Source organism: Phaethon aethereus (genome assembly GCF_964289735.1).
Source record: "Phaethon aethereus genome assembly, chromosome: 3".
Lineage (NCBI taxonomy): Eukaryota > Metazoa > Chordata > Aves > Phaethontiformes > Phaethontidae > Phaethon > Phaethon aethereus.
In genome coordinates this window covers 82,531,231-82,548,527 of record NC_138576.1, presented here as the reverse complement: position 1 = coordinate 82,548,527, position 17,297 = coordinate 82,531,231, and the positions used below count along the sequence as shown (strand labels likewise).

Genomic DNA, 17,297 nt, shown 5'->3' with positions numbered 1-17,297 from the left:
AGTGTTCTCCTTGGGATAAGGACACACTCATTCAGAAAGGGATGCAATTGTTTCCACATCTTATTTCATTCCTTGTTTTAAGGATACGGCACATGATTAACATATGCTATTATTGTTCTGTCTACAAAATGAGGCCGTTATTTAATGCCAATGGAGAGAGGCAAGATTTTGTTTACCTATGGAAACACACACATTTTTTCAACCTTAATAAATTGCAACATATTCTGGGTTTTTCAAAACAAAGAAAGTACTTCAGAAAAATTAGATAAATATTGTAAGTTTGTATGCTTATTTTAAGCTTAAAATTACGACGACAACTACATTCTTTCTTCCATCAGATATAAAAAAGAAAAGAACCAAAATATTAGCAAGAACAAAATTACCAGTTTAAAAAAAACAGATAAAACTTTTCAACCAGAGCTTTGTTTTAGAAATTCACAAAACAGTTAGAGGAAGCATCTTAGTTTTAGCAAAATTCCATTTTTAATTAAAAACTGCAAGGTTTTATACATCTTTTTTAAGACAGACTTCACAAAAAAAATTTCTAGTTTAAATGCACACACACATTCAGAATTAAAAAATTTGACATTTCTCCATGTTACTGCACTTGTTGAATACTAGTCCTTGTTAAAACATTTTAATTTTCTATTTACTTAGGGCCTGCTTACCTTAAAATTTTTTAATGCTTCATCTAAGCTACCATGATGATAAAGCATCATTCCTTTGAGCTGTAACGTCTGAACATGATTTTGATTTAGGAGCAAAGCCTTCTGGAAGCTCTCTGTAGCAGCATCGAAGTTGCCAAGTTCTCTAGGCGATTCCATAAAGCGGAAAGTGAAGAATATAGAAGGCAACAGTGACAATGAAATTACTTGCTAAAAGTTGTTTTAATGCATCCAAAGGGCATATCATTAAAAAGGAACCCAGTACTAATGGAAAAAGCAGTAATTCTGCAACTGTTCTTCAGTGGTAATAACAAAACAGCCACACGGAGTTTTTTACTCCCAGAAATGCATACTGTGACATACAACCCCACAAGACCACAAATCTTCACAATCTTCAGTGGACATAAACCATAAAAACACATACCTATGGTATTTCTTCAGAAACAAAAAGAAACAAAACTTCCACAGAAAGCATTCTTGGAAAACACTATCTATGACAAGTCTTTTTAACTTCTAAATATAAATATGTTTTTAAAAACACACTAAGTACTGAGTAAGAACAAAGCATATGGTGTTTGAAAGTTGAACCTAACTAAAAACGTATTGACTGGAATTACTCCACGTGCAGGACAGCTTTTAGTAAAAATAGCCACAGAGAAACTACCATGAAAAAAATAAAACAGAAATATTACACAACTTTATTTTTCTTCAATTTTTTTATCCAGTACACTGACATTTTAAGTTTAAGATAATGAAATTCTTTCCACATCAAATTACATTAGATTAAATTAATCTAAACAAGAGTAACACTAGAAAAAAGAAACAAGATTTACTAGTTTTAAATACCTTTGCCAAAAAGAATTTTTAGACAGAACAGTGATTAATCACAGCTCTTTAATTTCAGATAAATGCACAAACACCGAGATCACTAGATTCAATGCAAGAATTAACAGGTAAAATACTGTAACTCATGTTGTACAAGTCAGACTCAGAATTGTCTAATTGCACAATAAAAAGAATTCTTTAAAAGGTATTTTTTAGCTTTGTATGTGAAACTTATTTAATGCAGAAGAAAGCAAACGTGAACTTAAAATACAAGATTTTAGAAAGAAAGAAAAATTTGACAGCTGAAGTTAACAGTGCCCTGGAGAAATGAAGTTATTATTTCTGCCTGTTTTAAGGTCTGAGTGTTCATGGGAAAGTAATTCAGACTTTTCATAGTTGGTCACTAGTTACAGTGTCCACAGTTGTTAAACATGCTCTATTCAGCTTCTGGCCTTCTCTAACCGTTGAGCAGTTAGAAGAGTCAACAATAGTTGTGCTTTGTACCTTAAGTTTAAAAAAAAAATTTAAAAAAGGAAGAGGTAGATTTCTTTACATTCCTCCTTCTATTATTTCCTGAGGATCAGAGAGCTTTTGGAGGCAGGGGACAGAGAGAGGGAAGCACACAAGAACCACAGACAAACTCATGACGAAATCAGTGAGTCTACACTGAGTTCAGAATTTAGATACTATGGTAAATAAGGTACAAGTCCACAAAGCAAAGAATAACAACAACAACAAATTTAATTGACATTGCCTTCAGTGAATATTGCATGTTCTGTATGCTGAAGGAAGCATAAAGCCTGAAGAAAAAGAGGACATGATCATGTAATGCTTGCACACCAACCTTACCCAACTTAACCCTTGCTACACAAAAGCCATTTGTGTTGCAGCAGGATTTATGCTGTAGATCAGTCCTTTCCAAAAAATAAAAATGTAAAACAGAAATAAACAGCTGACAAGACACAGCTGGTTGGGAAAAGAACTACAATGGGCAGAGATATTCAGTTGCCGACTGTTATGTTCTTGTCTTGTTATATGCGAGCTGCATGTACTTTTTTCCTCAGTAATTATCTGCAGACCACCTTGAAAGTAATACATTTTATCCAACTATAATTATTTTATCTTTAATGCAAATTAAAAAAAGAAAAGAGTGACCAGTTACATTACTAAATAGAGATTGCTATTTTTAAAATTATTTGATTAATGGGTAAGAACCTACATGTCTATATTAAAAAATACCCTTAACAGGAAATTAGCTAAATTCTCAGAACTGGAAATCTTTTTGGCGAGAGATTAATTGATAGAGGATCTAGCAGTTCTATAAAATGATACGCACTATGCAATGAGTTTTTTCATAAATTTAAGTAGCACAGTAATCTCAGATGACAATTAATGAGCATATTAATCAACAGTTCATATTAAACATTTCCATCATTTAAAAATCATTTAGCATACCTAAAACACATCTTACTGAAAACTGCCATCTACCTAACCTTTGAGTGTTGAGGACACAAAGAGCTACTGGAGAATGAATTAAAAATACAAAGCAAACCTAGAAATTATTTATATTGAACATATCCTGACATAGCCATACTGGTTGTAGGAGCTACCAAATACACATACGATTCTGCACAGTTTTGTAACAAATGTGTAAAACTTAAAGGATATGTTTTAAAGAACACACTCAGAAAACAAAATTTAAAACTATTTCTAATGCAATTACCTGTAGGCTTGCCCCAGACTTTTATATGCATCTATGAAGTCTGCTTTCTGTTTCAGAGCTTCTTTGAACGATTCAATGGCTTCCTACAAAAGACACCAACAGAAAAATATGTCACTTACTGGATTCGTTTTAATTTTAGCATCCTCAGTAGTTACTAGCCATGGATTTACAATCATTTGTCAAAACCTTTGGAAGGAACAAACAAAGCATGAATTTATTACAAAACCTATAGCGTAATAATCATCATAGAACAAATGAAATATTGCAGCATTTTTTATGGTAATGACAGATTTAGCTGTAATTCCTTTGTCTAATACGCTATGGGAATGAGCAATTCTTTTAGCATTTTAATAGAATTCAGAGATTAAATCCCTTCAGAGCTTGCTTTCAAAGCTCAGTCTGGTCCCTAAGGCAAAGCAGTCTCTCCTTAGAGTCTTCCTTCATTCATAATACCCCTCCTAATTTTTGCAGTCCAAAAAGACTCCTTCAAATCTATACTCTTCTTTTCATTGGTTTATTGTATTCTGTGTTAGTTGCACAGTTAGCAAACACTCTATTGAGGAATTACAGAATAAGTGAACATCTTCACACAACAGCGTGTACTGTTGCTATGAGGAAAACATAATAAAAATAAAACAGCTAAAAATAATTATACACATACATTCAAACCAATCTACTTCAAAGGATTTGATTAAGAACTCAGACTTTTAAACTGGACTGGCTATATAAATTGGCAAATGCAGTACTGAGACTTTGAATTAAGGATGGGATAATCAACTATTTTATATTATGAAGGAATGCCTGAAGAGTATCTTTAAGTCTGTAGTGCAAGAAATTAAATGCTGTAAGGAAAGAATCATTACTATCTTCAGTCAATTTAGAGATTCTTATTCAGAAAAACTGTCAAATCTATTCTGAGCATTACAACATGCACAAAAATATCTATTGAACAAAAATAGAAGATAATCATCTACCATTACTGATAGGCTCATGTCCTTTAGATAAGTTTTACATCTGAGAAGATTATTCCCAAAAGCAACAATTTCCTTTCACTCAAAGATGAACACTCTCCCACCCTCACCCCAAATCTCAGTTTTCAGCAAGCCTAGTAAAACCTAAAGGTGACTTGTATAGCCTTCCTTTTAAGAGGCAGTCTGAACCTGACTAGAAGCTAAGATATATCTGGGGATGAAAAGCCACTCAGTCACAGTCTCTCAGAACTTGAATATTAGAGAGGGAAGGCACTTCCTTTGAGAAAAGAAATTGGGGGGAAGGAGGTGGTACTGCAGAAATGTGTTGATCTGCATATCAGAAAGAAGAAAACATTGCTTCTATTTTGCAAACTGAGACATTGTTTATCCTTGTCAGTTATATTTACACCATCACTTTCTGGGCTCTCTGCCGCCTACACCAAAAATCAGAAATTCAATCAGACTATTATTTGCAGTAACTCATTTGTCTACAATAAGATACAGACAATAAGTTCAATGACAGCCTGAAGTTCTCACAACATACACTGAGAGTGTGGAAAAAAAATACCAGCTTGGGTACCAGGAAAATGGAGAAGTCGCCTGTTTGCTAAAAAAAAAAAGAAAAAAACCAAAACATGCAGTGACCCATGAAAGATACTGGGCTGAACTTCAGGAGTCCTGGGTTGTCCCCAGGTTCTGTCAGGTTTTTTGCATACAACCCCTAATGAATCCCAAGCTGTTACTAAAGGGTAAAAAAAAAAAAAAGCTTCCACTCTGTTGGAATTTCGGGATCACATAGTTGCATCCTCACTTTTCAAACTGAGGATTTCAGACAACGTGCCCAATTACTAGTGTAGTTTTTCTGAGGGGAGAGTTTCTCCAAATACTTTTCAAGCAAAAAACAGGTGCAATATTACTACACCTAAAACTGAGAAGTTTTGAGTCAGAAAATGGTGAAACATTTAAAAAAGCACAGGAAGAACTTACTTCCCTGCTGCTTTTAGAATCTGAGAGAGCAACTATGTTCCTTCAATTTAGATACAAGCATTTCAGAATCAACATATAACTGAAATACACATGCACAGACACAGGGCTCTATCGGCAGTTTCCTTGATTACCTTCTAGCTCATTGGAGGAAGATTTTAAAACTATATTCCTCTTCATACCTTTCCCCTTCACAATACCTAGGAAGTCCCCATTTCATGGAAACAAATTTTGAATAAAACCATACAGATATTAGCAGAGGTGTCAAATACAAACGTCTTTCGACGTACTGCATAAACATGTCAGTTATCACTGATTTACCAAGATCCAGCAAGACCAGCAGTATTTACATGTCATACCATGAAGTACTACAGTCAGCAATGGCACTTTTTCATTTTTCTTGCACTCTTTTGCTTTAAGAAGTCTTCCTTATGTGAGAGAAAATATGTATCAACACTTAGGATATTTCTACAATTTTACAGAAGTAGCTTCAAATAAAGGGTATCATTCTACATGAACTATTATTTAATATAACTTTACCTTCAAAAGTCCTCTGTGAAAAAAGGTTAAGCCTTTATAAAGCATAGCTATAGGCTGATTTTTGTTCAGTTCCAGTGAATGCTGAAAATCTTCGTGGGCTGTTGCATAATCCTGTGATAAAGTAGAGTTTAGATGACAGAGGAAACACTATACAAAAAAATAGGAATACATACTTTTATTTTCATAAAAGTAAACTACAGAATTTTGTTTAATATACGAAGTCAGTCTCAGGGCTAAGCAGCAATGATTGTCAACTGCCAGTCAGAATATCAAAGAATAAGGAGTTCACAATACACTTCCAACTTTTACAGCAAGTGCTATATAAAACATAGCAAAGTAAGAGGAAAAGTAGCTGGAAACCAACAGAGTGAGATCAGAAGAATAAGTGCAAAATCAGCTGTTTAGTATTCACACAATCTTTGAAGATAAAGTTACTTGTTTTACATTAAAGCATAAGAAGAACACACACAGGTTACATAGCAAAATAGGATGTTAAAATTTTTGTAGCATTGGTTGATTTGGCTTTTGTGCAGGGGCAAGGGGAGGGGTTAAGTATGCCTTGGCATACTTAACTTTTTCTTCTTAGACTGGCATTTAACAATACTCCTTAAATGCAGCTGCAGTTTATAAATCAAGTCAAATTCTTGTATCCATGTCCTACTCCTCAAACACACAGAACAATCTGAGATGTGCATGTAAGGTACGTGCCCTCTGGTTCTCTGCATTCAATACATATGCAGATTAAATACTTGAACATCTCTGAACTATCAGAAAGTCAACTACAGGAAAATCAGGGCTTTTGTTGTTATTTTGTTTTTTAATTTAAATAGGAAAGAAGCTCTTGAACTAAAGCAACAACTGACACAAACAACAAAATAAAATCAACAGCATCCACATAATCAAAACCAAACAGAATCCCCAAAATCCACTAACCTCAGATATGAAGTACAGGGTACCTCTGTGCCTAAAGAGCCGTGCTGATGGTTGTAGCTGAATAGCTTTGGTGAGATCAGATAATGCTTCGCTGATTCGTCCTAGTGGGGACAATATCTAAGAGTATAAAACAAAAACATAGTTTAGAGCAAACAGGCTGAATAGATTTGTTTTGGAAATATGATGATTATTCTTTTTCAGTTTTAGCTGTAACAGAGTAACTGTATTTGCTAGAACAGGTTGGAAAGTTCTACTATAAGTTTCAATATTTATTGCTTTTAAACCCCTATCAAAGGGAAAATCTGAAAGCATCTTTCTCAAAAAAAAAAAACAAACCAAAACAAAAAACATCAGTGTACATGAACTTCACCAAAAACACTTGCAGAAACCTAGTATTCCAAATAAAAACAAGTCAGTCAAAGCAAAATACTCTATTTCAAGTTATTTCATCACATTCAACTGAAAATGTAATTAAAGTAGTCTCATAAACAGCTTTATTTTGACAAAATAATTCCCCCAATGGAAAACCTATTTTCCAGTTATTTGAATGCCTTTCACATTTTTTTGATCAAGGTTATTAACAAATGTATTAACAAATCATTAAAAAAAATGAAAATTGTGAATTACAATTTCATATTATGGCAGTTGTTATACAGTATACTGACTTTAATAAATATTTATCCTTTTGATTTGTCTACAAAGCTGCTTCTTGAAATCCATTTTCTGTAATTTAATTGGCAAAACAAAACATGATTTTCAAAATTAAAAATATCTGTGTATCTGAATGATATTTAACTTATACGCATGAATATAAAACCAAAACTTTTGATTAAAATCTAATCCTTTAAAAGTTTGGCATTTTACCAACTAGTCCTAACAAATTTACTAAGGTGACACTAAGTGCAAACAGTAAGGTTCAAGTGATATTTTGATGCATTATATTAAACCCCCCCACACACATGATCTTGCTATACAGTACATCAAAAACTAAACACTTAGACATAATATATACTGTTCTATTCGCTATAGTAACTCCATATGGTGTATGTTTCATTTTCAAAATAAACATTCCACAAATTACAGTTTGAGAGCAAATATGTATATTTTAAAAGAAAGGAGGAACATTCACAGAAAAACACAGATAAGAGCTTTAGTCATTAAATCGGTGAAGAAATACTTGAAAACACTGTATAATTGCAACTTCTACAACAATCTGAAGAGGAAAAAATGCTTACTTCTGCTCGCTGTTCAAAAACTTCAGGATGATCTGGTTCTAGACTAATCACCCTACTGAGCTCAAACAGAGCAAGTTCAGCATTTTTCATATCCTGAAAAGGAGAAAAATAAACAAGGTAAACAACTGTGCATACTTAAAGTAATATACTCTGAAGACTGAAGGACAACTACACTGCTCAAATTTCTGAAAGTGCATCAGTTTACATTAAAAGCCCTTCACACTTTTGCTAGTAACATTAAGATGCAGTATTGTACAAAGAGCTGAAAAAAAGTCCACCTATCTGCTATAAACAAGAAAAACTTTGCTTGTACACATCATCTTTGTGCTGTACCTCTAATAATTTATTAACATAACTGTGAAGAAACATTAGGTTTACAGCTCCATAGATACCTTTCTTGGCAGCAAAGCTAGCTCAAGCTCTTATATGAACTCCAACACATACGCATACTCTCACCCACGAGTATTTTCATCAGTACTGCCTGTAACTTAATCCAAGCAGTACTGGTGAATGGGTTGATAACATCAGCATCTTGCCTATCTAAATTTTTATATTGTCCTCAAACTGTAGGATGGAAGCACTTACTTAATAGAAAAAAAAAAAATCCAAACTGGTTAGATAGCAAGTTCTGTATTAGATTTCACTGATCTTTTTCTTCTTTTTCAAAGCAAAGAAATTTTGCATGTGCTTAACATCATCTTTGTGTCTTGAAAGTGGAGCTGTCTCAACATCTAGCTGAACTGAGAAAACAAACTCATGCTGGTGTTAAAAACATGCAAATATAAGGGACCTTGTGGTGGGTTGACCTTGGCTAGATGTCAGGTGCCCACCAACGCTGCTCTATCACTCCCCCTCCTCAGCTGGACAGGGGAGAGAAAATAAAATGAGAAGCTTGTGGATCGAGATAAGGACAGGGAGAGATCAGTCAGCAATTGCCATCATGGGCAAAACAGACTCAACTTGGGGAAATTAGTTCAATTTACTGTCAATCAAAATCAGAGCAGGATAATGAGAACTAAAACCAAATCTTAACACACCTTCCCCACACCCCTCCCTTCTTCCCAGGCTCAACTTTGCCCCTGATTTCTCTACCACCTCTCCACCAAGCAGCGGAGGGGGATGGGGAATGGAGGGTGCGATCAGTTCATCACACACTGTCTCTGCCATTCTTTCCTCCTCAGGGGGAGGACTCCTCACACTCTTCCCCTGCTCCAGCGTGGGGTCCCTCCCACAGGAGACAGTCCTCCATCAACTTCTCCAACCTGAGTCCTTCCCACAGGCTGCAGTTCTTCACAAACTGCTCCAGCCTGGGTCCCATCCATGTGGTGCCGTCCTTCAGGAACAGACTGCTCCAGCGTGGGTCCTCCACGGGGTCACAAGTCCTCCCAGCCAACCTGCTCCAGCCTGGGCTCCTGTCTCCATGGGGCCACAGGTTCTGCCAGGAGTCTGCTCCAGCACAGGCTTCCCATGGGGTCACAGCCTCCTTCGGGCATCCACTTGCTCTGGCATGGCATCCTCGACGGGCTGCAGGTGGATACCTGCTCCAGCATGGAACTCCATGGGCTGCAGGGGGACAGCCTGCCTCACCATGACCTGCTCTGCTCTGGTACCTGGAGCACCTCCTCCCCCTCCTTCTTCACCGACCTTGGTGTCTGCAGAGCTGTTTTCAGATATTCTCACTCCACTCTCTGGCTGCAAATGCTGCCTGCTGTTTCCCCCCTCACCCTTCTTAAATATATTATCCCAGAGGTGTTGCCACCATCACTGATGTGCTCAGCCTTGGCCAGCGGCAGGTCCATCTTGCAGCTAGCACTGGCTCTATTGGACACAGAGGCAGCTTCTAGCAACTTCTCACAGAAGCCATTCCTGCAACCTCCACCGCTACCAAAATATGCAAACCCAATACAGACCTCAAGCACTCATCAGCACCACTAAAGAATTAAATATTCTGCAAAAGGGAAATTTTCAAGGAATTATTCAACTACTATTTCTTCTAGAATTCCAGCAACCTTTCATTCACGATTCAATAGGCCAAAAACTCAAACTACAAGGACTATAGTCTACTTTTAAACTTATTTTTGCTCACAAAATTGAGCAGTCAGCTGTAACTAAGTAATTTAACTTTGAATTTTTTTTAACAAATTCAAGGCAGTATATGTATCAAGAGGCATAGGCAATCAAGAAGCAACACAAAGCCTACTGGATTGCAAGAGTTGATGATGTTTCGAAGTTGCAAAAAAAGACTTTTTTGTTTCCAAATACAAACTAGATGTGGAGACAAATTCAGTGGGACTTCATAAACCTGCCTCTCAGAGGCAAGATACTGCCTGTTATCTTTTTAGATAACTCTTTCAAGTGGCTGTAGCTGCCAGCCATACTATCCAACACTCTCAACTGTGCCTATGTTCTCCTTTGGCACCCTTGCTTCATGCTGCTTTATTTCCACAGTCCCACAAAGCAAATGTGCCCATGGCTTGAGCAGTATGATCCACTAGATCCCTCTATGTTATGGAGCACCTACCAAGGGATGGACACATCATTAAAGTAGGACAGCACAAAGACTTTGCAATGTACCTATCAAGTTCTAGTCAGTCTAGCTCCTTCCTGTTATAGGCCTTCTTATAGTTTGGATTCAAATAATTCAGTCAGCTATTAATTTAAATAATTATCTACTCACATGTAGTCCTTTTTTTCCATATGCTATCCCTCGTCCATAAATTGCACTAACCAACTCTGGTTCTTCCTGTTAAGATTAAAAATGAATACAATAATCAGTTGTGGTTTTGTGTTTCTTTCAAAAAAGGTATCTTTCTTCAATATGTATTTAATTCTTGCTGTTCTTAAGCAGTAAGCAATGAACAACCACAGCTGTCAGGCAAAGAAATTGATTGTATTACAATCAATACTTTCATATGCTCACAACTTCCAATTCAATTCACAGGAATTGTTCTGGAGTATTTGTCTGGAAAGTGAGCTAAACAGAGTGCAGTTATAGCATCGGTGACCACCTATCAGAAGCTATGTATACATTAGTATAGTCTGTTGTCCACACTTCATTACTTGTAACCTTATTGGTAATTATATGACTTCTTTTGTCTAATGTCACTGAAGTGATAATAAATACAATTCAGCCATTCAAAGCTAGTTTTGTTCATAATTTAAACTTAAGATTTAAAATGAGAAAGCAGAATATTATGACATCCTGATGAAATTTATATCCAGGCAGCAACTAAAACTAGAGGTATTCTCCCAAAACAGTTCTGCAACATTCAAACAAACCTTCCTGGGATTAAATTTAAGTCCCTGGCTTCCCAACTCAGGCACTTAAGGGTATGCATCTTACATAGTGAATCGACTTCTTCTTCAATGTTATTTACTCCAGCCACGGTTTACCATCAAAATTTGAAGAACTAAAACAGCAAAACTGGTTTTCTTGGTGCAACAATGCCTATGCAGTCAGTTTCCCTGAAAAACAGCCGGGAATCACACCATCTTCACACCTGTAACCAACACAGCTGTGCTACAAAAGTTTGTAGCACAGACCTGGTCTCATTTAACTGGGACAACTGCCAAATTCTGTCATTGAAAAAACAACAGATATGTGGCATACAAATGCTGGCAGCTTGCATTGAGCTGATTCCAAGTGTACATTTGGCAACATCAACTTCAGGTAACTTCCCTACTTTTAATACAGTGGCTAAGCAAGGCTGCTTTGTTCTGTTACATGTTTTAATACTCACTTTATATGTATTCAAAATTGCCTTATGGAAAACAGTGTGAACAATCATAACCACTTTACAGCCTTTCAGGCATACAATAAGCATGATATTAATTTCAACCGAGATGTGTGCATTGCAAAGTAACTCTATTATATACACACTTCTCAATCTCTTTCTACAGTCACTGTATCTTGCTTATTTTCACTTACATTAAGTTTCCTTCTTAATAAAGAGAAGTCAGGAAACATTATGCAAGTCCAGTGGTTTCTGAAACAGGATTTTTCATCAGGGTAAAAAAAAAAAAAAAAAAATCATTCCTCATGTTAAATACAAATCAAAGACAGAGATCTCCAAACATCTAAAAAATGCATACAAACAAACAAAAAAAAACCCAGCAAAAACCCAAGGTCTCCTGGTAAATTCCCTGGAATAATTCCATTGAATTGCCACACTGTCTCCCAAATTAAGTATGAGCCATAGGACGTCTGAGTTTAAAAAAAAATACATTATAGTACTTGCAGTATAATTTTCAGGTTGCATTTGTGCACTGCAACCAGTTTAGACCAAAAAGCAGGTCCATGCTTCTGGTAGTTGCAGGTTCCTAGCCATAAGAATACAGACTTCTAGCTTTAGTTGAAGCTTTGAAACTGTTGAGGTTGGTTTTGTTTTAAAAGTGGCTGGCTACCTTCTACTTCATAGAAGATTCTGAATGCTTTACCTTGGTCAGAAAAAAAAAAAAATATCTTGAAGCATTAGTTACATTTTAGTTACTTACTAAACTCAAATACTTACCACTGAAGAAGGATAAACTTAGCATACAAAATCATTTAACATTGTGAAAGCAATGTGGTACTTGCCACTAGCAATAGCTGATCGCTGTCAGGTTTTTTTCTGATGTTAGTGGCAACATGCTAACTGCTGCCCCAAAAAAATCCACATTAAAATATCTAAGCCTACACATGAAGAGGCCAATTAAAGGAACTTCAATTTTTCACAGGTCAGGTTTATGAAGATGCTTTTCTTTTTCATCAAAGTGCCACAAAAAGTTCATTCCTATAGATGACGAAAATACTCACCACATAACCAAGATACTGAATCACCTGATTTTAAGAGTATGCTTATGTTTGGATGGAAAAAAATGAACAAATAATAGAATAATTACTTTCATACAATAATTACACTTATTTTAAAATCCTTAACTGAATCCTTGTTTTAGTAAAAGTCATATGTTGTAATGGATAATTTCATAAAGTGATTTTTTAGGGGTCTAAACAGAAAACTTACCTGCAGCATTGTTGAAAAATGTCGTATGGCTTCATCATACAAGCCGTTGCCAATCAACACGTAAGCAATTGCTAACAAAAAATTACAAATGTAAATAAAACAGAAAAAAAAGTTGGGGTTTTTAAAATATATTAAATACAACCAAATTGTAAAATGTAAGTTCCTATATTGCACTGAAGATTTAAGTAAGTCAAATGATTTCTGAACTGCCACTTACATTACTTCCCTCAATCATTACCTAGCATTCATTAATTATTCAGTTCATACTGTGCTCATCAAAATTGGTTTTGGATTTTGTTTGCGTTTTTTTATTCTCCTTTTTGCAAGTTGTTAAGGAAAGGGTCCATGTTTGCTTCTAAAGTACTTAAGACCAGGAAAGGTACCATGATCCCATTTAGTAGCTCTAGATGCTTTCTCAATTATAAGTGAGCCTGGCTAACTTCTTTTGATAATTCCATTACAGAACATCTGATTGTACTTGTTTGTACACATTTTGCTAAAACTTCACTAGCTCATAATTAGTTTTTCCTTCATCTGAATTATCTAGAAAAACTACAACTAAAGTCATTCCATTGTTTATAAAAATGAAACTGAAAAACTACAGAAACTTTACTCATGTTAAAATTATGAAAAGCTTTAAAGTTCTTGGATATCCTCCCCGCTTTGGAGTAGAAGCCAAGCATTTGAAGAAGAAACAGACCACTGTTTTAGAAACATCTTCCTGTAACCTCCACAAGATATAAAAATACAGTCAAGTCACAAGACTGGAAAGCTGTGGTTGTGCTTGCATGACTGAAGTTCAGTTCTGCCAGCTAAATATGTCACGGTTGTTTCATTTTGCATGTTTTAATCTCTCACAGTTCTTAACTCTGGACTCAGGTCTGTCTACCCTGGCCACAAAAAATAAGTACCTTGCAGACTAGAGCAACGAAAGGTAAAGTACAACTTTTCCCCATGCAGTTTGCATGAACTGCTGACAGCGGAACTAAGAGCGGGGATCTACCTTTCCCCACACTTGTAATGAGTTTTAGCAGCCATCCAAACAGAATGGAAGAGGCACCTATTGGCTTAATTATTTACTTAAGCATGAGAAGATACAAATAAGCCAGTTAGAACAAAGGTATTTTTAATAGGACGCAGACACTTAATCTTTCATACAGGCAGAGACACATTGTTTTGGCAGTGTCACTAAGCACTGTCCATTAAAGGAGGAAAAAAGTTAAATGACAGAGAAATAGGAAATGTATTTAGCCCAGAGCTTGCCTCATTCTTGGAGCACTTCTATTATGCAAAAGGAAGCATTTGTGTGCAATATGAGCTTTTTTCTAAATACATAAAAAGCTTCACTTGGTACAGATACATAGCATTGCCAAAAATGGAACGAAAATTGGCAGAATGAAAGACAGGTTCAAGAGCCCTTGAATTTTCCTCCTTTCTTTCTCCTCCAAGACTACACAGTTCTTAGTATTATCTTTACGGTTCCAGTCCCAGAACAGAAAGCAGTTGGCACAAAGTCAACTCAACCATGCCAGTATTAAGGAAAAAAGCAGAGGAAGCAAGACAAAGACGACTCATTGTCTTGCTGATGAGTTTATTTTGTTTATCCAAGACTCTTGGCAAAGTGCAGGACATTGTAGACTATGTCTGAAAACTATGGCAAGTGATTGGCAACTGATACAGCATCAGCTTCTTTTTATCTCTTTGATTAATCTTTTTATCTTTAATTAAATACTACAAAAATACAAGTACATACTTTATTATGAAAAATCTAGGGGTTAACAATAGTATTTGGGTACCAACATTGCTTCAGAAAGCTCCATACATTTGACACTGCTTTTCCTCAAAACAGTTAAAAGTAAAATGCACAAACAAGAAGGACCCAGGCTCACACCATGACATACTTGAAATAAAGTGGGTAGGTAGGTGCCAGCCTACAGGCCAAACATGAGGACAGGGACCTTCTGGCATAGTCTTCTGAGTCTACAGAGCAGATACTAAAAGCATCAAATATTTTCTCCTGGATGGACGTTCAGTATTCCCTGCAGGATTGTATGAACATAATTAAGTATGCTAGGAATATGAAAAAAGATTAAGCCTCTAAATTTTCCTGGATAAACCTGTGAAGGTTTTTAATTATGTCAGAAAAAAACCTACTCAAATTGTACTCAATTTCATTAGACAACTTATGAGTAAAGCCTCCCTTTGCTCTTATACAAAAGACAGTCTGCTGCCTTCCTTGACATACATCCTCAACAATCTCTTTGCTGTCTCATAATACTTCTGCTTCCTATAGAGTATACCAGCTTGGAGAAGCAGTGCAAGTAGCTCCTTCCTCAGGTGTTTTTGAGAAAAGTATTTCCTGTTGCTTTATTTGAAATGCCTGCGTTTTCTGTGCTGAGTGTGCTTTGAAAAAATATCAAGTAGCAGTCTGTATAAGGACATAATTCAGAAAGCTTTCCTGCCACCTAGAAGCATTGATGGGAAGAATGTGTGGGGAGGGGAAGACAGATCCAAAATCTATGCTTGATAGAAAGCATATTCCACTGGTACAATTTTCTGGATGTTTGAATAGTTTTACTCCTCAATAATGACAGAAAAAGGGAAGCAGAAAGGAGTTGAGACTGTTTAAGAGGATTTAATCAAAATGCTTTCTGAACACCTGCTTAAGCAAACATGGTGAAGAATTCTAGTGAGCAAAGCAGAAAGGATTTTTAGGAAGAGAGATACGTACTTTCTTTGTGTGACCAGAGAAAACTCACTGTATTTTCAGGCTTATTAGGATCACTTTAAAATTAATGTATCACTAAGGAATCATGACTTCAGTTTCAAAACATTCAGTGCTAATAATTAGCACATAATTCACCTGCACAAACCTTATATAAGGCATCTTACCCAATTCTTCATTTGTGTTGTCATTATCAGTAGCAAATGGAAATCGTTTTTGCTCTGCAAGCAACTTCGCTTGACTCTGTAAAACATCATGTTTTTAAGTGTTCAGCAAACAACAGTAAAGAATTTAACAGAAAACCCATGTCTTAAAAGCTTAAGAGAATGCCGTAGATCAAAGAGTGAAGATTAATGTAATTGCTTCAAAGTAACTGAAAACAAATTCATTCTTAGTCTTCCACAGGGAGAAAAATCGCTCTTCAATCACGTGCTGCTGTTATCCTCTCTAACGTAACACTAACCAAGCCTTTCAGATGAAAGGACATCATCAGCATTTTATGAGTGGCTGATGTTTCTACATTACATCTACTTAACATGAAGTTTGGGAAGTCTTAGACACATGCTACTTCATAGAAACATCTATACTCTATACCCCATTAATTATTCTTTTGTCTCCTACAAAGGGAAGGGTACTGCAGAAAACACTGAAAAGAATGTCACTCCAGCAATAAAGACAAGTTTAACTTAACAGTGCCATACTAAAGAAAAAAGGCTGTACTTCTAACAATGACTTTCCACCAGTTACAGACTTGGTTCATCCAACTGTAGCCTCATCTAAGATTTCTGTTCCCCAAATAATGCACCTACAGAATCCAATACTGCCAGACAGCCCCTCAGAAATATAGAAAAACTCTGCTCTGTTCATTTTCACAAGTATTTTCCATAGACAACTGTAAACCTACCAGAGCAGTTGATGTTAGAAAAATACAAAATGCTCATTTAATTAATAGGTCTTCCAAAGCATTTTAGGAAGCAAGAAGGGAAAAAAACCACAGACTTCTCTCACTGCTCAGTTCTCTTCTTTTGCTTCAGCTAAACAGCACATGTATACATTTTTAACTTCAGAGAAGACAGTTAAACTTCAGAGAACATATTTAACTCATCATTGCCTCTACTGAGAGACTGCTCTTTGTCCTCCTCCCTTGCACTTTTTTTGGCTTGCTCAATCAAAAGTTACCTCATAACTTGTGTCCATGACAGACATTCCAATGACCTACAAAGTGCAAAAGTAACCAACCAAATCCCTTTGTACAGTTTCTGCCCAGTTCATCTAATAATATTAGGAATGAGAAGAAAGTTTGGTGTTCTCTAAAAACTTGAGTATTTTGGAGTGTATGAATGATTAGCAAATCAGATTTTACAAACCTTGTTTTCAACTAAATTAGAGATCATGTATGAGCTCCGCATTATACTATAATGTTCTGAGAATTATTACTCCACCTACTGCTGCACCTACAGTAACAGAATGGAAAAGTTCTTTTCTCATAGAAAAAAGCCATTAAAAAACAGCACAAGAATGAGCAGGGTTCAACAGGTATACCAATTAGAAAACTAAATCTACATTGCAGACCATACATATTTACAAATAACACACCTCCAAAAACAACCTTTTTGTATCATCCATGGCCTTCAGGTAATTTCCAGAAAACTACTTCAAAAAACAACCTTCAATATTTAACTCTGCAAGATGT

General features: G+C 35.9%; 1 protein-coding gene across 1 annotated transcript in view; it reads right to left on the bottom strand.

Moving 5' to 3' along the window:
* TTC13 (tetratricopeptide repeat domain 13) overlaps window positions 1-17,297 on the bottom strand; it is a 43,958-nt gene that overhangs the window by 21,330 nt on the left and 5,331 nt on the right. The window contains exons 3-10 of the mRNA XM_081997648.1: window positions 15,772-15,847; window positions 12,880-12,950; window positions 10,554-10,619; window positions 7,877-7,969; window positions 6,642-6,758; window positions 5,709-5,819; window positions 3,214-3,296; window positions 669-810 (exon numbers count right to left, since the gene is read on the bottom strand). Of these exons, the coding sequence (XP_081853774.1) occupies window positions 669-810; window positions 3,214-3,296; window positions 5,709-5,819; window positions 6,642-6,758; window positions 7,877-7,969; window positions 10,554-10,619; window positions 12,880-12,950; window positions 15,772-15,847 (759 nt within the window). The remainder of the gene's footprint in view (window positions 1-668; window positions 811-3,213; window positions 3,297-5,708; window positions 5,820-6,641; window positions 6,759-7,876; window positions 7,970-10,553; window positions 10,620-12,879; window positions 12,951-15,771; window positions 15,848-17,297) is intronic.